The 26229-nt window shown below is 30.6% G+C and overlaps 1 protein-coding gene across 2 annotated transcripts in view; it reads left to right on the top strand.

Moving 5' to 3' along the window:
- The window catches only part of knockout (Stork-head domain-containing protein knockout), a 146119-nt gene that overhangs the window by 42021 nt on the left and 77869 nt on the right, over positions 1-26229 (top strand). The window contains exon 1 of one of the 2 annotated variants that reach the window (XM_014430803.3): positions 5848-5893. The exons of the other annotated variant lie outside the window; for it this stretch is intronic. Coding sequence (XP_014286289.1) covers positions 5863-5893 — 31 coding nt within the window. The 5' untranslated portion in view covers positions 5848-5862. Of the gene's footprint in view, positions 1-5847; positions 5894-26229 lie in introns of those variants that run through there. 2 annotated transcript variants of the gene reach the window in all.

Raw genomic sequence — 26229 nt, 5'->3', positions numbered from 1 at the left:
TAGATTAGGTTTATTTCTTTTCCGTTTCTTTATTTTTGAAACATCATAATTTTTTCCGTTTTACTAGAGATATGTCTGTTATTATTATTATTATTATTTGGAAGAAAAAAACCTAAGATTTTTTTAGTCTAATAAGTGAGCTAAAATCAATTAGTAAAGGGAAAGAATTAATTGAAAAAATCGACTGTTAGAATTTTATTTTTCATTGGGGCTAATAAAGTAGGGGAAAAAAACATTTTTTTCAAATTTTTAGTCGTTTTTCCTTCGTTATGTATATTTTTGACATATACTATTTGTTGACACCAATACATCAAGACGAATGATGAATTTCAATAGACTTTGCCTTGAGGATGTATTTAATCCCAATTTTTTCGTAAAATTAAATATATTTGTCTAAAGTACTTCCAAGTCAGATTTATTTGTCATTTATAATGAAAGATTACCATTAAAACCGAAAGGTGTGTAATTTGATTGCGGGACGCATAAGTTCTTTGAATCGAGATTTAGTCATAGTCAAGCTATGTAATTTTAAAATTTCAATATAACATTTTATTTTATCTTTGGTTCCCATTTTTTTTTCATATTTTATTAAAAATAATACATTTACTAACGTAATACCTGTAGTATTTAAGAATATTTATGAATTAGAAATGTTATTGTTTTTTTCTCGAATTAAAAAACTATTTTTAAACTTATCTTGAAAGAAAGTTACCTGCCTGCGGCCTCTCTGGACGTATTCTGGAAATTCTCCAGACTGTTCTGAGAGCACCATTCATCCATTGCGGAATGTTCATTTGCCGCTCTATGAAAATTCCTTCGTTTAATTTTACTGTAATTCTATATAATTTAGAATCCATTATTAACTTGTTATTTATTATCCTCATAATAATTAGTTTCTTTCTCACCATGTACACGTTATGTAATTTGATTGCTTTGTTAAAACAACGTATTTCTAATCGGCTTAAAGATAGCTTGTTAAGAAATATTTAGAAATCGTTAGGAACTATTACTATTTATAAATGAATGCTGCGTTTCTCAAGAATAGGGAAAAAAAAATTATTTTTTATTTTCTATAATTATTCGTTAACATGTGTTCATTTACCTCATTAAATACCACGTAATAGCAAAAAGAAATCTCACTGTTAAGAAATAGAGATTAAAAGTTGCCGTAAGTCTAAATTACATTAATTATTATAAAAGAAGGTCAATATAGGAAAAAGTTGTTTCAAGTTGGGAATAAAATTATTTTTATTTTAGGAAATAAGTCTCTTGTGCACACCTAATATATTTATATGTATAGTAAAAAAACAATTCCAATAAAATTATAATTGAATACCAAGGATTTTTAATTCCAAAATGTTCAGTTGGCTTGATGAAATAATATCCAAGTGCTTTCTTCGAAAATAATTAATTGTATCTAAATTTTAAAAAAGCTCATGTACTTTTCTTTCGCATATATTAAAATTTTGAAGTACAGAATTATAGATTAAACTTTATAAAGTAGTCAGAAATATGAAAATTATGCTAAATAAAATCAATTTAGTTAGTTACTCCTTTATGCAACAGGCATAGTTGTAAAGAGTATTTAATTTTTGAAATATGTTTAATATTAAATTTAAACATAACGTTTACCATAAATAAACGGTTTTTAATTTAATTTTTCGTGACCAAACTTAAACATTAACATCAAATGTTAACGATTCTGGCCAACTTCTCCATCTTCAGAGCAATTATGTTAATTATTACATCAACTCATAATCATACTAACATATTTTGTAGTATGTTATGTCTATTGTATATGTCCAATTTCTCTTAAATATGCCACCAATTATGTTTTTTATTTACTATTGTAATTGTTTTTTTAATATTAATTAAAATTTGTAATTATTTGATACAGATGTATACAATTTATTGTATATCATTAATTATACTTACGAAACATAATATAAACATACCCTCTCTCTTAAGGGATCACGCAGTGGCATAGTACTCTAGTGGATCTTTTTACGATGGAGAAACAATGCAGGACAGCTGTTGGTGAAGTGGGTCGATATACAGGGACTGGAAAAACATATCCATTGTCCCTTAATGGTGTGAATGCATTGCCATTTGTTACTGTTCTATTGCAGTTGATATGGAAGGCGCTGATATCGGAAATTTCTAAATTTAACTTTATGTCTTTGTATATAATTTTAATTTATTACTTGATATAATTTATGAATGTATCTTATTCAATTATTTTATTGGCTATGCTGCTTAAGAAAACAGTAACATTAATATGCTTCTGGAGTTTATCGTTATGGGTTGGACAAGACTTAATATATTGCTTCAATAAGGGACTAGGTATTTATTCTGATTACCTTAAAACTTCAGAAATAAACGCTCTAAAGTTCTAATTTATTTAATAAAGATTTTACATAAGACAATAATTAGATTTCGACTATCGTAGTTGAACTTCGGGTCTCTACTAAATCATTAAATTCACTTCGTATTCAATCCGTACATTCCAAAATTATATTTAAAATGTTCAATGCCCTTTATAAGGTTTCCAATAAATTTTCCGTCCTAGGTTTAACGTCATATATCGCTGCTTCGCTTTGATAGTTGCACTTCTGCCAGAAAAAAAAATTATTTTATTTATTTTATTGATTTTATCGCAGTCTGTATTAATTTATGAGAGGCCTACCAGCATGGGACAGTCTACTACAAATCCCTATTTATAGTAATATCTTTGAAACAGGTACATTTCATGATATGACCAAAACAGCTTTTCGTCAGATGTCCCACTGTTTGTTCAAAGCAACGATCCACTTTTTCTCCTTAATGGATACCTTATCCTTCATTTAAAACTGCAGATGGGAGTTTGTGAGGATAAACGGGTTTAATGACTTACTTATCAATTGATTTCCGATAATACTCCATAGCTATTGAAAAAGAGACGGCCTCAAGACATTCATGTGTAGACATTCATGTGTAGACCTGTCATTGTAATAATAATTATGTATAGTATTTATTTATCATATTGCACTTTGATTTTTTTTTATTTTTTTTATTTTTTATTGTGTCATAAAATTTTCTTTTCAAATCTGTTCGGGGATCTTTCTAATGCTATTTATTAAATAATTACAGATAAAAACGTGTCAGAGATTCGATTTAAATATATAAATGTAGAGTGGAATATATAAATTTAGTTTTGCCGTTAGCATAGCCTTGTTTGCTCATGTTTGATTTTTTATTTATAAAAAATGGCTACCGTTGGTGAAATACTTACTTTTAGGACGTATTGCAACAAGCACTTAGATTGTTTCACAGAGTGTGAAGACATTTCGGTGCTTGGCACATCCTGCTAAGTTATCTTGCTGACAACAGATCGTGAGAAAAGTGCGTCTGGGACCTATGTATTATTTAGTAGTCGCACACTCAGGTATTTTTTCTTTACTTCTAAATTTATTTATTTTTGTACTTTTTTTATTTTTAATTACTTCTTAAATTTCCTCGTTTTTTGCACTGACTTTTATTTTCACTATTATATTTTAATTTTCGCAATGTTGTTTAAGGAAAGATAACAATTAGTTTTATCAATTTATTATTCATATATCTATCAACATTCGTCGTTTTCGATTTTATAAATATAACTAGCTGACCCGGCAATGATTCGCTGTTGCTATATTTGAGAATGTATATAGATTTAATTAACACAATCTATAGTTTGATATGAATTATTATATTTAGTTAAAATTAATCATTTACCTATACTTTTTTATTAAGATTAGGTAACATAAATTGGACCAATATAAGCTAGTAGGAACGATCTAGAAATTGTTATGGCGTAGAACTTCTACGCCACAACCCCTGATGAAGACCTGAAACTCAGGTCGAAACGTCGGCATAAAATAAATAAATATGATTTTGTTTATTTAAGTTGTTCTTTGCTGACCGCCGCCCCCGACAAACTTCTCCAATCATTAATCTACGGTCAACTATCTACATCTCATTTAGAAATTTTTATTATTTTTTAATAATTATGTATAATTTTAATTATACAAATTCATACAAATAAATGGTTGGACTTGCAATAATGAGATAACGCCTACATTTGTAGATAAAAAAGCTAACTATAGTACTATATCGAAACAATTTAGATCGACTGACATATCAAAGTGTGGTAAAAGATTTTTTAGGAGTGAAACAAAGTTGATATTGGTTTTTAACACCTTAAGATGCGAATTTTGTTGATGTAGGTTCAGCTTTCCAATCATTCTATTAACTTAGGAACTGGATAAATTAGTTATAAACGATTATTTATAATTTCCTTAAAAAATAGTATTTAGGAATATGAAACGACCCTAGAAAGGTACATAATTTGCTTTTTCCTAAAAAAACAAAACAATTTGTTTACCTACTTTACCACGAGCCACATTATGTTTTCATAATTTCTTCTAAGTACAATTTAGCTTACTAGAATCAGTAATATTGTTTTTTTATTCTTCGCAAAGAGAGAAATCGATTGACGTGAAATAACAATGAAAAAAATATTTAGAAAACCAAAAACGCTTAATTTTGATATTAAGTTTTTTTCTGCGTGAGAATTGTTATCTTTAAATCTTCCTTTGGCGAAAAGGAGTATTTAAAAAAAAATGCACGTATAACGGTCCAGTTCTTCAAAAATTTACTGTCGACTTCATTTTCGTTTTTTAACGAAAATCCGACTAAATCTTTCTATATTTTTTTTTGATAATTTAATTACTTCCATTATAAATGTCTATTCTGATTCAGAGAATCTTTAAAATAAAGTTTTAAAACTATTAATAACTACTTTAGATTTTGAGTACTTAATTGCTCTTACCATCAATTCAAAACTTTAAATTTTACTTTCAAAATATCAAAACATGATCATATCCAGACTCTTTCTACGCAAAATGCATTATAATGTTTTTGCTGGCGCTTATTAAAAAACAAATAATTTAATATGACCTTCACATTTCAAATGTTCCTGTTTTTAAATATATATTTCTAATCGTGCTTCTATAATCTATTTCAAACACTCCCTTATTTAGAAATAGTTCCTTAACACTCTTAAATGTTAGCCCTTGCGTTCCATTAATATATCATATGTTTTACTGGGCATGTATGTTTGTGCAGCTCATTCTGTTGTATTTATCATATAAAAAAAACTATGAACACTTAAGCGTGTTAACGTACTGTTAGCCATGAGTGTACCAACCATTTTAATTCAGGTCGATGTACCCGCATTATTTATGAGAACCGTAACGTAGTTGTGCGGGAATGTTATTTAAAAATTAGCACACAATTTTGCTTATATATAAATTATGGGTCAAAGTTTTCTTTCGAAAATATTGGATTAGATCATCCGATGCCAACATTGCTATTCTCCAATACTTGACCCACTTTTGCTTTCATAATTCTTTTGCGAATAACATTTCCTTACAGGGTCGCGGTGAATAACCCTGAACCATGCAACGAAATAACAAACATCCTGTCTATTTCCAATAATATTTGCAAGATCGTTTTCTTTAGTGTTGAGGGTCCAACGCCGGCGGAAACGAGCGCCATATGAAAGAAGACGTGAGGAGCGTTAGTTGGAGCCAGAGTGCGTTATTGGACCATCAAGGCGACCTGGCATTGAAAGCTGGCACCTGATTGGCCAATAGCCCCCGGGTTCTTTGTACAATCCGCATATCCCTACACTGCAGTCGGCAGACCGCAGCTCGTCCGCTGTTCATGGTTGGCTGCCCGGACAATTACCCGTAGGATGTTCTCACGGCTTAGGACGAATTAATGTGTGAGGAAGTTATTTCCACCTAGGGTAGTTTTTTCTGAAGTTCTCATATTCCTAGTTCAATGGCATACTCAGGATATAACTTTAACAAAGGTTGGTCTATTTTTAGCAATTTGTTTAATTCATAAAATAATATTAAGAATAACTGCTAGAAAAAAGGTTTTATATACAAGTGATGTCTTCCGTTTCATTTACAGAAAATTATTTACTGTAATAAGCAACAAATAAACTCTGTGATGCACTTATAATTTTTTTGCTCTAGCATTTACTTTCCATAATTCAATTTCAACTTTTTGATTTACTTTTTTTCTGTGGAAAAGACAAATATGACTATGATAGGGAAATATGGTACATAGGTATACTGCCATTTTCTTAAACAACTGTGACAATACATATCTTGTCATAGGGTATAATAAATATCACTAATTTTTAATTTAATTGCATCATCCAAAAAAATAAAATAAAATAAATCGTATTTGAGGCAAGTAAATCAAAACTTTTTTTTTTTCAGTTGTACTACTGTCATTCAAATGAGACACACGTAAATAAGTTTATTAATAAATATAATCATAATAATGCTCCAATTCGCTAACCATTCACAGATCCATTATTTACTGCTATTTGAGAAACTCGAAATTTTCTTTTTTGAATGTTCCAATAATATTTAAATTATGTTTTAAAGGCCAAATTCGATGAGTCTGAGTAAGTGGATTTTTAAACAAAACAACTCATCCTGTTGAGTAAAGCGAAATTCTCACTAACAGAATTGAAGAAGGGTTTTCTTGGTTTCCAACTGATGACGCTAGATAGCACCATTGGTCCTTGGTTACAGACAAACAAAGCTTTACTTTTCATTATCTGATTTTTCATATGTCAGTTTCATATAATCCATTAATTTAAATATTTATATATATTCTCTTATAATTATAAAAATAATATAAATCAACTTGTCATCAAGATTACTTTTACTTATAGTTCATTCTATTGGTACAAAATATAACAGACAAGAGATTAGCGAGGGAACGTAACTGGTTAAACCGTGCTTAAGCACCTGTAGCTCTATGTAATTACCAAGCGGATATCATAATAGTACGATAAGAGATAGGGTCCCCTTATCAAAAGTGGACGATTCACTAATAGAGGAATAATACTATTTATTTATTATAGTTATATGAACGAAAAAAATAACAGCTACTAAAATTGTGTTTTTTTTTTTATTTTGTGCCACGTCGACTTAAAAATCGTTACATATATCTGTTGAGGAGATCCTCTTTTCAGGTGATGTACCGAATGTTTCAGCAAGAGAAAGGTACCGTTTTAACAAGATTTTTACCTAGCGTCCAGGTACACCCAAGGCTATTGTAAATACTACGGTGATTGTTTACTAGGCCGCAATGTTCTTTGTGTGAAAACCAGAGTTTGGAATGTGTGCTCATGTGTTAGAGCGAATATTTTTTTTTTTTTATTTGTTGATATTTACAACTGTATAAAAAAATACAACCAGTAAATTTGATCATAATGACATAATGATATGATACAGGATTTAGAGAAACTACCCAGTAGTAGAACTCTAAAAACAGTTTACAATATAAGGTCACGAGGCCATCTTCTTTTCAGGCGCCTTGGAGGATTGCCAGGAATGGAAGAGGAAGCAAGGTTAGAAACGAGTGGGTTTGGGTGGTTAGGGAGTTTATTATGGAAGGAATAATATCGGGTTCGGGCTAGATCGGTTACATAAGGAACATTTAGGTCTTTATGGATGGTTTTATTAGTAACAAAATAAGGAGCATTGAGGATTTTACGAAGGATTTTGGATTGTAAAGATTGGATACGAAAGGAATTCGAAGGTTTATTGGAGCCCCAAAGCTCAACTCCGTATGTCCAGATGGGCCTTATTGTTGTCATGTTAATCAGTCTTTTGTAATGAGTTGGAAGTTTAGACCGTTTGTCTAGTAAGTGCTGTAATAGTCGGAATCTGCGTACAGTTTCCTGTCTTTTCAGTCTTGTGTGAGGATTCCGTCGTATGTCAAGATGTAGTCCAAGATAACGAATCTGTTATACAGGGGTAAGAGCCACATTATTAAAATATACTGTAGGGCAGTCGGCAGGTTTACGACGAAGAGTAAATGTGATTTAGAGCGAATATAGATTCAGAATTCAAGAATTTGAACCTTTTATTGTCCTATGCAGAGGTGGAGTAATAATTTTGAGCTACAAAAGCTGTTGTTGAATTATATTTGGTCCACGGGAAAATCTTTATAACCAAGGTCCAATGTAAAACCTACCTAACTGTTAATAGCTTATTAAATAGATGTATTCCTTTTGGGTGTTATTCTGTTGTATTGCGGCTCGCTACAGAATAAATAAAGAATATTATTATTATTTTTAATATTTGTGTGTACCAGCATCATTGAACGTTAATAAATAAAGTTGTGCTGAATCTCTAAATATGCTATTAAAGTCTACTACAGTATAACCAATCTACTGAAAGCTTACGAACTATTGGGACTGATGTTCTGTTTCTTTTTTTTTTTTAGCTCTTAAAGTGAGATCATTGAACTACATTAATGTTTTTTAGTCTTGTTGAGGCCTGAATCTAGGAAATATTAATATATAATTTTAGACTTTGGTTTGAAATCTTCCAATACATTAAGCCTAGTAATACCTTTTGTAATTATATTTTTATGTCAGTTACCTCCATCATTACGGGCTCCATTTTTCTTTGCTCTTTCCTGTGACCTTTTTTTTTTTGTTTCCTCCTTTTCCTCTCACCATTCTTCATAGGTAAGTAACTCTTTGTAAAACGCAATGGCTATCAGGAGCGACTTGGGTTCTTGGAAGACGAGTCGCTTTGGACTGACCCCTGTTGGTCTTTTATTTTGGGCGTGCGGTACCCGCTCTACCTGCCCTTGCCCTTGCTCTATTGTACCCACTGCCGGTCCTATATTAGTTCCTATTCATAGTTGTGACCATCTCCAACCCATCTTCATGGTTAGAGTTAAAACCCACTCTACTATTAAAACCCTTTTTACAACATATAAAATTCTTGATAAGTGGAGAAGACGGTCAGAAAAATAACACACGGATAAACAAAAAAATATTTATTCGTGGCAACGTTTGGACGTGATTGTTAGCACTTCATCAGGGAACTGGGTTTTTGGGCCAGAATCTCTGCCGAAGGCTCCCAGATGAAGAGCTGAAAACCAGGTCGAAACGTCGGCACGAATAAATACATTTTATGTTCTAATTCGTACCGGAATTTATTTTTCTCCTAAAATTTGATGTCTTATTACGTTATGAAATTTGGTATGTAGAATGGATTTTTAAAAAAATTTTTTTGGTTCAACAAACTTTGTAAATCTCCATAAGTTTGTATCTTCCATAAGAACCAGCCTCCTCCGTGCCTCTTTAATTAGGGCTACTGCATTTCAGTTTCTTTCGCTTCTTTGTTGTTTATATACGTTTCTCTTGCTTTTGACCTCCCTCACTGTCTTCTGCTAACTATAGTGGCATTCATTGTAGATGCGTCCTGATGGATTGCTTTGAGCCATATGCCTCGCTCATCTTAACCTCTCTGCCCTTATACCATGAGATACTGACAGACCAGTCTCTGTGAGTAGGTAATCTGTTAGTCCTTCTTCATGTGCTAGGGCCCTGGTCCCAAATCGTTCTGGTTAATATACGGGGAACTTAACTTTCAAATCTCTTAATTCTGCTGGCTTATCACTCCATTGTACATCTTTTGCTTCAGGCTTAGGGATATTTTTTGGGTTTTCATTATTTTTAAAAGAAAGAAGGATTTGTTCGATCTTCTTACACGCTGGTCTATCTTAGTCAGATCTTGATTTATCGAGGTTTTGTGAAGCCGAGATATTTTAAATTTAATTTTTTATTTAATCATTTTTACGAATTTATTTTCACTTTTTAGACCGACGCCTAATTCTGGAAGATCAAGTTCCTCCGTACCCTCTTTGATAATACTACTAGTAAAATCAAATTACTTAAAAATATACCACATATTATTGAATATATATATATGCTCTTATTACATCGTATTTTATTATAAGTTCCCTCGAGGCTGATAAGTTAAATTATTATTATGTGTATGATAATCCTATTTAATAGTATAATTAACATGAAGCCTTTATAGCAACCTAATGTATTTTGGTCGCATTACATATTAATAAATTCTCTCTTTCTATTATAATACTCTACCTATTTCTTAAAATGTGATTGACTAAATTCGATTCTACTTAAAAAAAAAAATAGGTATTAAACTCTATTATTGCAAAAATATAAACCAACAATGATTTCAGAAGCCATAGACAAAAAATTGAATATCACAGGACAGTATGGTGTAGTGTACTTATATGGGAATGGAACTTATCCTAGGATTTCAGGTCAGGTCAGCAAGGACTGAGATCATTGGATATTTTTGTATGTGACATAAGGACTTGAAGGATCTTTTAAAAGCTCTTGTATTTCCAAGGATTTGTCATGGGTCATGAATCCTTCCAATTCTATGTGTCCAAATAGGTCTGATGATAGTCCTGTAGGAGTCTTTCCCTAGTATTAGCAGTTTTTCAGTTACGCTATTATTCCCTTTCCTTTTGCGACTTTATTATATGTTATTAAGTAATGCTTTGTTTGAAATCCGGTTAGCAATCAAGTTCAAGAAAACATTCTATTCATTATTTATGTACTGTTTTTAGAAATTTGTATTTTAGTTCTGACTATGACGTACAGATAAGAGTCATACTTGAAAACAAATAATTATAACAAAATAATTAAACCTTGAAATTTGACTTCTGTCAAAACAGCCCTGACGAAGCCCTGCAACGTGGGGCGAAACGTTGGTTCAATTAAAATAGTTGATACTATTTGAGTTTTATTTGACCGCACCCGGACCATATTCCATTTATTATTTTTCAAAATAATTGAATGTGTGTTTTTTTAAATCAAATTATTTAGCTCATCTTAATAGTTATAGCATATCAATAAATCTATAGTCACGTTTTTAAATGAATTACTGTTGATCCACGTTCATGGTAAATGACTTAGGTGTAACCCTTAATTGAAACATATTTTCAATTTTTTTTTTTTAATTTTTATTTACTAAAAAAGAATACTGTAAATATTTTATATTTACAATAATAATATTTATATTATAATATTATAATTGGTTCTGAATATACCCTTATGAAATACAATTTTACTCCAAAATCTTATTGAATCCATTTTTCCCTTGTATTCTAGAGTGGAAAACCATAGGTGTAGGTGGGTTGGGCGGTATTCTGTGTTTAGAGGGCCTTGATTGGAGCTGAAAGCCGTCGTGTCCCTTTGCCAATTGCACTTAGACGAAAGTCTCCATTATTTTCGGAAGTCTAAGTGCAATTTCGCTCCTTCGCCACTCTGTTTCGATATTTATTAATAGACCGCTACATTCCCAGTCAGGTAGCTACTCATTGATATCTTTAAGAGGTTGATCTGATATCGGACCCATATGACCACAGTTCGTACTAATAGGCCCAGCGGTGATTGTGGAGCGGCTTAAAAACTGAAGTCGGACATTTCTGTCCCCGTTATCTCTAAGAGTATTATCGATCGAGAAGTTTCTAAGAAAGATTGAGAACTTATAAATCCTAGAAAGTGCCAGAAGAACAAATCCTTTTGAGTCCTTCAGCTTTCTCCCAACCATATGTTTTATTCTTTGGGTCTGTCTCTTCAGGGAGAGTATTGATATTCCATAAATTTTCTATACCTATTCTTGATTGGTTTTGATTTCACACTCTTGAATGTATGTACTAAACTTCGTTAATTACTGTATTTGGCTTCAAGTATTTTACTTCAATTTCCATCTAATTTAGTCTAGAGAGAATTTTATTAAACAACAATATCCATTTTTTTAAAGTATTCTTTTCCATCATTCTCTTTTCGTGAGAATCTTTCCCCTTCTACATGCATCCTTTCAACAATTTTATTCTTCTTCACGTTCCATCTCGTCGCTGTCTCTCAGAATCTATACTTAGCCAATCTACGTCCATTTATCTTCGTTTATTCGAGCCAGATTACTCTACATTATATTGATTACCTCTAGCATTTAGAGTTTTGCAATAATTTCTGAAATAATTTTTTTTTTGTTATCATCAACACATCTTTGTTATTTTAACCGAAGATATCGTAACGTCAAATGTTGTTATGCTAATGACCTGTTGCCTTATGTTTTTGATTTTTGCACCAATTCATAATATTAAAAATATAATTTACTGCACAAAAAAAAAAAAAAAATAGAAGAAGTGGAGAAATTGTCTATCTGACTTTCCGTTCCTCAATCCCCTCGGTCTGACAGGTACTTCCCCCTATGTTTATTGGATATTTTTATTAATATTTCCCTTTTACATATTACTTACCTAACCTATGCCATATTTACTTCACCTATCTGTTTTACTTTTTACACCCGCCTCTTTACCATATTTATAACTATTTCTAACGAGTATTCTTCTACAATTTATTAGTCTAGATCTGTATTTAGAACTTTATCACACCTGATTGTATTTATTAATAACTAGTTTCTACTCCACCTACATATATATCTCCTTATATTATTATTATTTTTTATATACTTTATAAATATAACAATTGTTTTATTTTAATGTTCTGTCAGTTCTGTAATGTTTGTATCATGTTTTTTCATTTAGCCCTGACGAAGCCCTGAGAAATGAGGCGAAACGTTAGTTAACAATAAATAGTTTTCTTAAACTATTTTATTACCTTTATTGACCGCCACCCGGACTATCTTCCTATAAAAAAATACTTACAATAAGTGGAGGACGTTTTTTAACTCACCTTTCTCATTTTATATTTGGGTTATACAAGAGTATGATTTCCAGTTTTTTTTTCCAATATAAATATGTACTATTTATTTTCATGAATTTTAATTTATTCTATTCACGCAATGAATCTTCTCGAATGGCTTATTCACTATACAAGGAATGCAAGATACAATTCCAAACGGTCTAACCATTCGTTGCCAATAGGTCAATTTCTTGGTGAAAGTCTCAATCTAGCTTTTTATTTTAATATGTTACAATATAATTTAAACAATTCGAACTTAATTAAAATGAAAATGTACATGGGTGTCATTTATTTGTGCAAATTGTATACTAATAAATAATTCCTTGGCAATTACCCGCATCCCTGGATCGGGAACAACTTTGGCATTAATATTTTACTAGTGCAACTAACGGTGTTTTGTAATTTTGTGTCAGCTTATGTACGAGTGTATACAATATCCTAGATACGCAATTTGAATTTCATTGTTTATCTCTTTGGTGAAACATTTATTGTATTCACGTCCTTTTATGACTTTGAAATGAATTTGTGTTGGTTTTCGACTAGGAATAGATTTTTATATGAGTTAGAAACTTAACCTTTGCGATTGTTTACCGATTTAAATCTTATGTGTTATTTCATACCACAGTGCAAGGCATGGGAACTACATCTGTTCTATTGCCTTCTTGGTTCATTTTTTATTTAATTTTATAAGAGACTATGGCTTATTTCTCTTGCGACATTTAGTTTTATCTATTAAACTTTATGAGATACATCTCAAAAATAAAACGCGACTACCCTGTCCTGAAATCATGTCCAGCAGCAATTTTCGGTAATATTTCTATATAATTTTAGAATCTATTCCCAATTAACTTCCTGTACAATTATTATTTTATACTAGATTAAATTTTTTAAAAAAAATTGTAAATCTGGGAAAGGGATTCCAAGATTTACATTGCATGGAGTCCGAAGCATGGCTAACTTCGGTCCTACATAACCGTTATAATCAAATATAATAATAGCGAAGTTAGCTGCTATTATAGTTTTACATGGACATATTTTTGACAAAATATTGCTATAATGAATGTCTAATATTTAAACTTCGTTTTAAGAAGATGGCCTCGTGACCTTATATTGTAAATTGTTTTTAGAGTTCTACTACTGGGTAGTTTCTCTACATCCTGTATCATATCATTATGTCATTATGATCAAATTTACTGGTTGTATTTTTTATACAGTTGTAAATATCAATAAATAAATAAATAAAAAAAAACAAAAAAAAAACTTCTTTTTAATTACCACTTGCAGAGAAATTAAATTATTCTTATTTACTTCTTATGATGTTGATTAATTCTTAATTTTAAATCTTATATTCTACTACTCATTTCAGACTTGAATATCTAGATTAAAAAAGCCCCTGTGTGAGCTTATAAGTTCATAACAATAAAAAAAAAACATCATTTTGCGTCTGCTTATAAATGTTTTCTTTAGCAGAATAACTCGCTTATCTCAAAATCTGCTTCCTCTATATAAGGAGTGAAGGATTGTATCCAAATATGGAACACCTAATGAAGTCCTTGAAAAATAATACAAATCATTTTTTTTTTATTATTTGTTTATTTTTAAATAACACTACATTTATTTTTTTTAAAAATATTTTTAAACAATGTGTAACAAACCTTTTATTGCTATGAATTCTGTTTCGAATGAATACATAACATCTTCATATCGTTAAGATTATACCCGCCTTGTTTTGAATTTCAGCATATACCGGTTATTCACTAGGTTATGCTTATTCATTTACCCGTATTTTACATATCAACTTTCATATCGCTCTGTAACCAAATATTACAGCCAATTAATATGACATTTTGAATACTCCTTCACAGATATTCCATCGATTAACTAGATATTTCATACAGCAGGAAGGAAACTGTTACAATTATCAATACATATTTAATTTATTTAGATAAACGTTATAATTCGCTTTGAACCAATATGCAGGTCTAAAGTTATAATCAATATTACCAAAGTACATTTTACATTCGTCCAACAAATCCCGTTGCCTTCTTTCAATATACGGTAAAGAATTTAAAATAATAATATTTAAAATAAAATATCTTCATATTGTTAACTGTTAACAGATCATTATTAGCTATTCGTTCTCCTAATCATCTCATAAGGTATCAGCGGAAAATTTTCTATTTTCTCTTTCGATGGCCAACAGTTTGAACGCCCTGAGTGTTGAATTGACAGATGTTGATCCCTGAGAGAGTATATTTTATGGATGTAAGAAAAAAGGTTGTGTCTATATAAGAAAATAAAGTTGGCGCCGACTCATGGACCAAGATTTTAAAAATTTTATCACACTCATACACGTAAATTATTTTTAAGAACAATACAAATCAGTGCAAATATGGGTGAAAATGTTCACTTTTGAGGTATGTTGATGTTTTCATTGCAATCTTAAATCCATGGCGTTATGGGATTTATGGCCAGACGCCTTAAGGAGTATTTTAAAACCTAAACTTAAAATATTAGATAAAAATATAACCGCTTAATAACTCTATTCAAGTTAAAATAAATTATTTTTTTATAGTTTTATTTTTATTTATGCTCATTTATTTTTATTATTGCTTTATTTCTGTTATTATTATTATTTCCTTTATTTAATTTTATTAATATTAGTAGTATTATAAAAAAATAAAAAAAGTTTTAAAATGTTGGTGTACTTCACCTATCTACGAAATTTTTTGGAAAATTCTGGAAAGAAAAATCTATGATTTGATTATATTTTTGAAAACCAACTACATTCCTCATTGTATTTCACACGGTATAAAAATTATTATTAATGACAAAAAATTTGTGGAGTCATACAAATTCACGCCGTTTTCCAATTTTAGATATTTTTCAAAAATTGCCCAATTTATTAAATCTCCTCTTATCGTTTTAAGTAAACGTATCAGAAGTGGTAAAGGACCTCGCTAAATGGGGGTTTTACTGGGACGCATCTGGCGGGAAGGATTGCTTTCTAATATTTTTGTTATGATTTCCTCTTGAGAGGTTGTGACATAACATAAAATATTATGTTACCATGTGACCAACATAAGTGTCACACCGTTTTCAAAATTTTAGCTACTTTTTCAATGTTGCTTGATTTAACTATCTTAAGACTCCTTATCCCATTTTAAGTGTCTATTTAACTATCTCCTCTTTTTACATAAGATGGACGATTCTTTTATATCTGTCATACGTCTTACGATTTTCGTGAAGGTGTATTAAAGAAAATCTTTAATATCCTAGCTCATCTCTATGGAGTAGTTGAGGAGTTTTTTGTCAAAAGTGAATACATATATACACTTGTTAAAAGATATTATTTAAAAATTATTGTGGGAGCATTTAATGTAGATTCATTTATATTTTTATTGAAAAATACAAATTTTTAACATTTGCCTGTTAGAGGAAACTCCTCAATTACTAAAATGTTTCATTTCAAATAATTTCACTAAATAGGATAAAAACGTTTAAGCTTACTGGCTAATATATAAAAAAATAATAAAAACTACTAATGTATTAATACAAAATTATTAATTATATTGTTTTAAGTATACCATTAGTCTTTAAGGTATCTTCCATTGGTAGGTTATCCGACCCATTTTCTCCCCCCTGACCGGTCCCCTAATAAGATAATTGACCTGTGCCTGGATAATCAGGGGCCTTCGGTTGGGACAGCATAATTTCGCAAAGCCATCAGGTTCTCAGTTCTAGAAAGAACTGCCGACGTCACATTACTGGAAGATTTACCTAACGTTCCTGTATTTACAAAAAAAAATGTATAAAAAATAATCATAGGTATTTTAAAAAACCATGAATACTGAGAAAAGTAAACTGATCCCAGAATTGTTCCATTCGCAGATTCGGAATAAAAAAACAATACGAAAAAGATAGATTCAAAGAATTGTTTCGGTTTTAAAATTGGACAATATCGACCTAATTATCCGAAATAAAGTGGAGTTTCAGTGAATTTTCATAACATTGAATCTTTAATTTTAAAGTACTGAAATCACGCTTTTTACCCCTGAATTAGAGTTAATAAACCTTAAAATATGGAACAGTTTTAAATTAGAAATACAGTGAATTAACCGGATATGGATTGTCTACCTTAATGCAATGAGTGAAAATTCTTTATTTTGAAATTGTAGGAATATAGTCCGGGTGGTAGTTTGGGAAGGTTTGCTGCTACTGTCAAGAAAAGTACAAAATAGTAAAAAATTTACTACTATTCATTTACTGGTAACCAACATAACGGCCCACTTTGCCAGTTTCATTGTTTAATACAAGAAGTTTCCGAACGACAAACTTTAACTAAAAATTGGTTACATGTTGTAGCGATTATTCATTGTAGATGTATGTTGTATAAGTTTATTAAAGAAGTGGTAAAATTATTCATGAAGTGTCTTATGCATTGTATTTAGTTAGATTTTGCAAATTATAAGAATAAAAATAATTTAAAAAATGTTATTTAGTTTTTTTTGGAATGGATGGGAGTTTCCCGAAACTTGTCATTTTAAATAATTTACAGGGTATTACTCGCTTTGTACCCTCTATAATTATGGTCATAATAATTCTATAGTAGATGAAGGTTATAAGTTAAAATAAATAAATAAATGTCGTTCATATTATATGGAATCGACGTATATATCGATAAAAGAAATGGTACGGTCCAGTTCTAGGTTAATTATTATGTTGTTAATAAATATTTCATTTTAAAATAAATACCTATTTTTCAATAGGGAGATTATCAGTTGGCCGTATGTAATTGATTTTTTTTTTTAGATATAACGTACTATGTATTTTATGATAGCCCTATTATATTTTAAAATGTTTTTGTCTTATTTTCATTTCGCCTTAACGAAGTCCTGTTAACTGGGTTGAAATGTTCGCGTACCTTTTTTGAGTAGGATCTATTGGCTGCTTAGGTCATATCTTTTGCTATTTTTTTATTTACCAACTTGAATACCAATGATATAACCCTATGGTTTATTCCTGAGAAGGTTCTCTAATTCAATGTAGACATAATCTTATTACTGGCCCGACTTCTATTATTTTGATTAGTGTTTCCTGTAATTAATTCCATAATTTCGTAATGTACTTTACTATCTAGTCCCCTTGTAGAGGCTGATTGAGTGAAAGTAACATCGTCTTCGGCACCTTCTAGTAGGACTTCCGACTTGATCAAGTCCTTTAAAGATTGTCCGTGAAAGGCAAGAACTGATATGGAACTGCCTCGTTTTCGGTTCCGATCGCGAGCTCCCTCTCACTTTATTAAGATTTAGAGTCTGTGAATGGATGAAGTAATCGTTATATAGGCGTTACACCGTGTTGGAAAATGAATCCGTCATTCAATATTGTTTTAAAGTACCCAGGCCTATCAATTCCTATATGCTTTATTGATAGTGAGACTTCTGACAAAGAACAAAGTTTTTTTAGTTTTTTATTTCGTGTATGATGTATTTAGTAAATTGTACCGTCAGCTGAAGTTACTTTTCGACAAGCTTGCTGAGGGACAGACAGTCTGTAGGACGGCTCCAGTTCTCCCCGGCTGTGGTACTAATTTTGGAATACGTCCAATTCAAAATAAAACCAACACTTTTTTTGTTAGATGTGCCACTTTTTAAGCAAAAGAGCGATATCTCCTTCACCTCCCCTCCTCGTCCCTTTTCCGATTCACTCTCCGAACCAGCTGCCTGCTGGACTGGCTTCGACTTCCAGGACCTCTTCGGACTTCTTGTCTCAAATACTTTCTCAGCTCTCTTCTGTTCTTTCTAGTCCACCTCCAAAAGAATAACGCCATTTCTGGCATATGTGGTACACAGCAGTGGGATCGAATAACTCCTTCCAGCAATTCTCTCTTACTGCAATTTCCCCCGTCTTTTTTCTTCCAAACATATTTTTTTCCTTGCAGTTATTAATAAAAAGTTCCTAAAGAGTCGTTTCTCGTTAAAGTTTTTTTCCTTCCTAGTAACAGTAACAGTGTCCCGATCGGGCTTTTCCCAGTATTAGTTAAATTTAGGTTTGACAATATATATTTGTGAACTGTATAAATTTAATTTAAATACTAATTTATTATTTAATTATTTACTATTTAAGTTAAATACTATAGATAATTCGTTCTTGCGTTATTACCTGGATATAATTATTCAATCGTTATTTATTTATTGGAGATAAAAAAACTATATCATCAAGAGTCGTATTTGCATTTTTATGCTTTAAAATTTATATCCTTCGTAAAATCATCAATGCTCCTTACTTTGTCACAAATAAAATCATACATAAAGACCTTAATGTTCCCTATGTAACCGATCTAGCCCGAACCAGATATCACTCCTTCCATTATAAACTCTCTAACCACTCAAACCCCCTAGTTTCAAATCTTGCATCCTCTTCCATTCCTGACAATCCTCCGAGGCGCCTGCAAAGAAGATGGCCACGAGACCAGCTAATGTAAAATTTCATTAGAGTGCTACCAATCGGTAGATTCTCTACACTCCAATTTAACTTAGATCAGATTTACTAAATGTATTATAATGTACAGTTGTAAATAGCAATAAATAAATATTAAAAAAAAAAAATTATATAGATTCATATCATACAAGGTTTGCTCTTTACTTTTGGTTTACATTAATACAAATATTTATATATTTTTATTTCTCTTGAATTCCAAAACGTTAATGATACCCCATCATTTATTTAAAATCTTGATCAGGACGTATAATATTTTTCGTCTTCATGGCCACGTTTTTAAAAACACTCTATTGTCAGTTGATTTTCTCTTATCTCATGAGTTTCTACAATTACAAAAGTAGAATATAGCAGCCCATCACGACTATCTTGTTGCAGCCGGCCACGACTTAGTATCTCTTTGCTATTTGACTGTCAAAACATCGTAAAAGAACTCTTCGGTGTTCTCTTGTGTCAGTTGTTTCAAATGAGGCTGTCAAACCTTTCTCTTCCCCGGTTTTAGGAATATCTTCAATCACTTGCTTTCACGAAAACATATATCTTTATTTTATATCATCTTATTACAAATCAAAATAAAAGTTCATATTCACAGAATAATTGTCTATTATCTTCGATGGTCCATTTTTGAAAGTTTTTGTTTCGTGGTCTCTAGAAATGATAAATAAAGAAATCTATCTATTCCTCTTCTACTTCATCTATTCTAATTAATTTTTTTTATTAACTACTTTATGGATAAAAACTTTGCTTAAACTTCTAGTTTATTTTAAATAACTCAAGCACTAACTTAAATCTTTTAATTCAAATAAAATCATTGCGATAGAGGAATTTGTTTCAGCTCTTTGCCTACTGCAATGATATTAGTCACCATACCTTATAAGGTGTTTGAGTACCTTTATTTTCTTCCATTTTGACAAATGCTCGGCAGCCATCTTATTCTGTAAAAAATCTGAAGGATTTCAAAAACTTTTAAAATCAGCTGTTTTAATTTTTCATTGCTTGAAAAAGTAATATATAAAGAATAGATGTGGCTCTTACAATTATTTTTGAAAAATCTAATTTAATTTAAAAAAATAATCATAAGAAAAAAAATTAATAAATATAAATGAATCATAAATCAGTGGCCTCTAAAACATTGTATATTACTACCCAATAATAAAAAAAATCCGTACCGGTTACTTTCAAGTTTGTTAATGGTCTCTAACTAGTTACTGATTTGAATTTCTTAATAATCGGAAATGACGTTATTGTTGCGAATCCATGAATATTTAATAACCTCAAGAAGAAATTACAATCGATTTAGCAAATCGAGATATTCAGAGGAATACAATCAATTTCCTAATTGATCCTGTTTGCTAATTACCTGAAGATGCACTTAAATATAACATGGATGCCTGCCCATTTTTATTATCTTCGCAGCTACCTCAATTGTTATTGTCGGTCCTTGTTGAGAGTAGTGCTGGTAATATTGCGCAGAGTCCTTTCACAATAAGTGAACACTAATCGGCAGATCGACTCTTTTGTAATGTCTTTGTTTGACGATAGATAGCGCTATCTACAAGAGACTGTTCCCACGAATATTTGTACCCGGTCTTGTTCGGAAGAGTATATCTTCCATCTGGAGATTGCTAGCCCACGGTCATCATTATCCTTACAGGATCTCCTTTAACAATATCCTAGTTTGTTTTATTGGTTATTGGCTTTCTCTCCGATTACGGTATCATAATAAGTTGGCTCCCTGTTCCTTGTTCCGATGCATAATCCGCTTTCGATTGCATCGTCGACATCAATTCGCTAATCACTTCCCTTGGTCAGTTGCAGATCTGGTTGCCGAAGAAGATATTGCTGAAGAAAGAGACACTCTAATTTCTATGTTAATTTTTTTTTTTGTATTTATATAAATTTTACTAGAAGATCAGTAGCGCTTTTTAAATACCTCCCATTTAGCAGCTGCCCAAGTAATGGGTGTCAAGGAATCGGTTTACTTTCTCTGACCCTTGGCAAACGACAACATTCTGGTCCTAAGAAATGTTTTGTAATTCCTCTTCTCCAAATAATGATATTTATTTTTTATATTTTTTCCATACTTTATTTTAATCGTATTCAAAGTATCAGATTTCTTCAATTTTCTTTATTCGAATATATCGATTTTTCTTTATATGTTCCCTGCTTAATTGTATCGAAACACTTCTTAAAAGAATAGACCATACGTATATTTGACATCTTATTTTCCTTCAATTTTATAAGCTAGACTCTTTAACCTTATAGTACAAGAGTCGGGAAGAAAAAAAGGCTATCTCACTCCAATTTTTGATTACTTCAATAAAAAGTATGTATAATTAATAGTCAAAATTGATGAGTCTGCCAAGTACAGGTAGGGGGAATAAAAAATGGTGGCTTTTTCAAAACGATAAAAAAAACTAATTTATCATTCGGAGCTCTATATCTTATAAAGTAGGAACTTCAAAATAAAGGAAATTTAACTTACTAGAAAGTAGTTTATGACACTTCATAGAGGTAGTAGTTTTTATGATATTCACATATGAATATAAATTTGGCAAATGAAAATTTGTCCGAACAATTATAGATCAATTTATTTTAGCGAATTTCATGTAAACTATTACTCCTACGAAGATAAACATCATAAACTACTTTATCATAATACTTTATAGTACATTAAACTAGCTTTAATTTGAGTGCTAATAGACATCTGTACGTTGAATGGTTTTTGAGATATAAATTTTTCAAAATAAATTCACTAACTACTGATCATTCAGTACGTCCCATACAACATTTTTATGAAATGTTTTTTTAAAAGCCATATCTCGAAAACTATTTACCGTAAATAACTCTTTTAGGGCTCATATTTTAGCAAATTTACTCTTCTTTAAATGACGTTCTATTAGATTTTCTTGTGTTGTTCCTACTTTTTAAGATACAGAGCTCCGAATGTAAAATTAGTCTTTTTTATCGCTTTGAAACAGCCACCATTTTTTATTCCTTCTACCTGTAGTTGGCAGACTCGTCAATTTTGACTATTAATTATACATAGTTTTCATTAAAGTAATCAGAAATTGGGGTGAGATAACTGCCTTTTTTCTCCTCTTGGGCTCTTGTACTATTATCCACATAAACAATTGTTGCGTTAGGTATTTTTATGAAAAGTCCTTCCTTTTAATTCTTTATTTCATACATATTTTTCCATTAGAATTTAAGGGCTCGTTCCCCCGTCCATCTTTAGGATGAACAATCTTTTCAGTAGTTACATTGTCCTTTTTTTATTCCTATCCTTAATTCTATATTTCTTTAATTATTTTATTTAAACTTTATTTCTTCATATTAGTTTATGGTCATTTTATTTATCTTACTGTTTCTATTCAGAGATTTTATTATTGTTATTTATTTATATATAATTTTTTTTTATTTTTCTATTGTTGGTATGAATGTCATCATATATCATTATTTATTACTATTACTTATTTCCCAAAGTTGTGGCAGATTGTAATACTTATCAATAAATAAAAAAATATATATATTTCGTCTCTAATTAAAATAGTGTACATTATAAATTATGTTAATTCCTGACGAACTATGGATAAAAATCGACAAGACTAATGAATCTTATTCGCCCAGGGTTTTCCTCTATCTCCACCACTTAGCTTTTTCATTTAAAGCTTTATACTTTCTGTTTATAAGCAATTAAGCAACCAACTGAGTAAATAGTTGTAGTTGTATGTTGTAGAGATGTTGAAACTACTGAGTTTTGTAATTAATGTTTGCTGTATGACAGTAGTTAAGGACTTATGTTTGATTATATTTTTTAAAGCATTCTTTTTATTATTTATAATCGATTATTTAATATACAATCTATATTAGATAAAATTAATGTGCGATCTGGATTACTTTAGTTGTAATGGGCCTCGTGGGAAACATTATAACTCTCCTCATTTCTCTTAATTGAAAGTTCTTAAATAAAACCTGGAAAAATTCTGATACTCCAGATGCTTTACATAAAGTTCTCGTTAGGTTATTTAACTGGAATAAAAATCTTTGTTTCTGAGGTCGTTTATTGGTGGCATTTACCCTGATTCAGTAGTATTCTTTATAGATCACCTTAATGTTTCAAATTGGAGGTTGAGTAAACAATATAGCAATTTAGATCCTATAATGATACCCAATCGTGCCTACGGGAAATGATCTCCAGATTTTTTCCTCTGCTCTCATAACCGAAATTTTTCAAATAATTATCGATCATCCTTCCCCCGATATATGGACTTCCTAAAATTATTAGAAAGTTTGCTTATGCAATTAATTAGAGAGTTATTAGGATGAAAGTTTATTCTCCCGCTCACAATGCGGACATTATATTATCCCCTAATATAATAATGGATCATCGAAAGCAAAAGCACTATCCGTTCTACTAAAGAAGCTGGAGGCAGTTTTGGATTCCATTGGATCGTGGGCTCATTTTATCGTCGAGCAGGTTGTCTTTAGTGTTCCAGCTAGTGATTCAGTAAATTGATCTATAACATTACAAAACTATTTACATCATTCATCATATTTTTGTTGTTATAAAATCAAAATTTAAGTGGTCTGTATTTGTATCAAAATAAATTTGATTTGTCAACTTCATAAAATATAAGATCATCAAGATTTTTGAACTTTTTGATTGAAAAAGTTCATTATAGATAAGACGATTAAGTTTTGATGATATTCCCCTGATCTCTATGACGAAGTACCCACTATGAAAATTTTATAAAAATAGTTGGGCTCATCATAATTCTGTTTGACTCCGGTTATAATTGCCTGTCATATCTGCCACTGGACTGTTGTCATAAGTTTAAATTTTATTCTCTAATCTTGGAGGAAGGAGTATAATGGAGGGATTGGGTGTCTGAAAAGCTGAAGTCAAAAAGGTGGACCTTATGTGCCTTTTAGGGGCGTGGCAAAGTAGGGAAAGAGTACGAGGCAACAACTGGTTGCATTCTGTTTTAGTTTTAATTACAATGATGAACATTCCTGTTAACCTCTACATAAATCTTCCTTTCGTGGCATTGTTGGCTTCACTTTTGCTTTGAAGGTCTGTTGGGTTATGCCACCCCCTTGTCTCTAATGGGAAAGTATTGTTGAGACCAATGGGTACCATTTATAAAGTTATTGGATTTATACAACTATATTTTTTCTCCGCGAATTTTAAATGTTTACAAAACTAATTATTAAATTAGAATTAGTTAAAAATAAAACTGTAACTAAGTTTTCAATTATACGATGTTTATTTATTAAGGAACCATTAATAACTTGTAGAAGTTCCAAACCATGGTTTTCTCGGCACGTCATGGTCATTTCGGTAAACTCTTTTTACTTGAAAATATGTGCTTCGAATTAAATAAAAAATCTGTTGAAATGAATGGATTGTGGCTATGCTAGAACGACAGGTTGTCCATGGACCAATTCTTAAATGGACTCCTTAAACACAGATTGTTTCATCGGACTGCTGAAAGGTTCAATAATTTTATGCCACTTCCCACTCGAATGAGTCCCTTACTTTAGATATAATATTTCTGGAGAATGATGTTTCATGTATAATGCACCACGCATTTCTTAAAAATACCGGATTATAATTACTTGAAACAGTGCCTTAGATTTTTAAATTTATTTAATTATGATGAAGTCCCTTTTAAAAATCTCCTCAAGCCATTCCGTTGCCTAACCCCGGTCCCATAAACCAGCGGCAGGACCGTGTGTAAAAAAACTGACCCGTCAGGTTACCTGGATGCCCGCCGTGTCTGTCTGCGCCGTTCATCGGTGTCTTTTCACTGTGTTTCTTTTCTGAAATAACAAATACTTTTCACGGCGCTTTCTAAAAAGTAATTCAGATTAGTAATTCTGTTTCTTTATAATTATGATTTGAAAAAAAAATTGAAAAAATTTTATACCATAAATGGTTTGTTATATGGTAGTGTATTAATTGTGGATAATCTTATATAAGAAAAATTAAATATTAATGATTTTAAATTTTAAAAAATAGGCTTTTAACTTATAATAAAGAAAATGACCTGGGCAGAATAGCCTCCAAAAGAAACTTATATTGAAAATGTCCTTGATGGCTAGAATGGCCGAAACGTTGGACTGGTGAAAAATAAAAGTGTTGAGACAAAAATGGATATAAATTTTTGATTTATTTAATAAATAATTACCTTGTCTCAAGAAATTGAAATAATATAATTAAATTGTAACTCTCTTTATTTCTCTTAATTGAAACTTCTTAAATAAAACCTGGAAAAATTCAGATACCCCAGATGCTTTACATAAAGTTCTCGTTAGTGTTATTTAACTAGAATAAAAATCTTGGTTTCGGAGACATCTTTAATTTTTCTTTTTTATGGTTTGTGCACTGAATCGTTCATATCAAGAAAGTTATGACTGTGCATTAGTATTAAATTTTAACATTGTGATTTTTATGTTTTATGGTATTATATTTGATTTCTATACAGAAATGTGAAATTTTTTTTTTTATACGGAACAGTTAATGATTTTTTTTTTCAAAAAAAAGTTTCAATTTAACTTCTTATATATAAATTATTAAAGGAGGTGTGGTCAAGCACTAAGTAAAAAACGTTTTGACCCCGATCGTAGGTATTCATTAGGGTTAAAATAAAAAGATACTAAGAATGTATAACCAATGTAAGAGTGAATGAGTTAAATACAACGGTAGTAAAGGTAAAGGTTTGCTTACTACTAAAAACCTTAAATAAAATAATAAGGAAAAAAATATTAACAAACATAATAAAGAATAAAGAACTGATACAACAGAATATATACATATTATTGAATATATCGATTAATTAACTAAGAGAACAATATAACTAACACAGCAATTAAGTATGAACTGGTAAATTAAAAATATTGAGTTAGTAGTAAATGTTATCATAATGAATAATAGGTACTAGAAGTGATAGTGATTTAGGTGAACAATTAATAAAGAAAAATATCTGGTTGTGGTAATTTAAATATTAGATAAAGATTAAAAAACAAAATTTAATTAAATCTCTACAGCTACAATCCACGAAGAGTCAGTA

This window comes from Halyomorpha halys, unplaced genomic scaffold (assembly GCF_000696795.3).
Source record: "Halyomorpha halys isolate HHAL.00 unplaced genomic scaffold, Hhal_1.1 Scaffold914.1, whole genome shotgun sequence".
NCBI lineage: Eukaryota > Metazoa > Arthropoda > Insecta > Hemiptera > Pentatomidae > Halyomorpha > Halyomorpha halys.
Note: the sequence above shows the minus strand (reverse complement) of the source record. Positions and strands in the feature narration are given on the sequence as shown.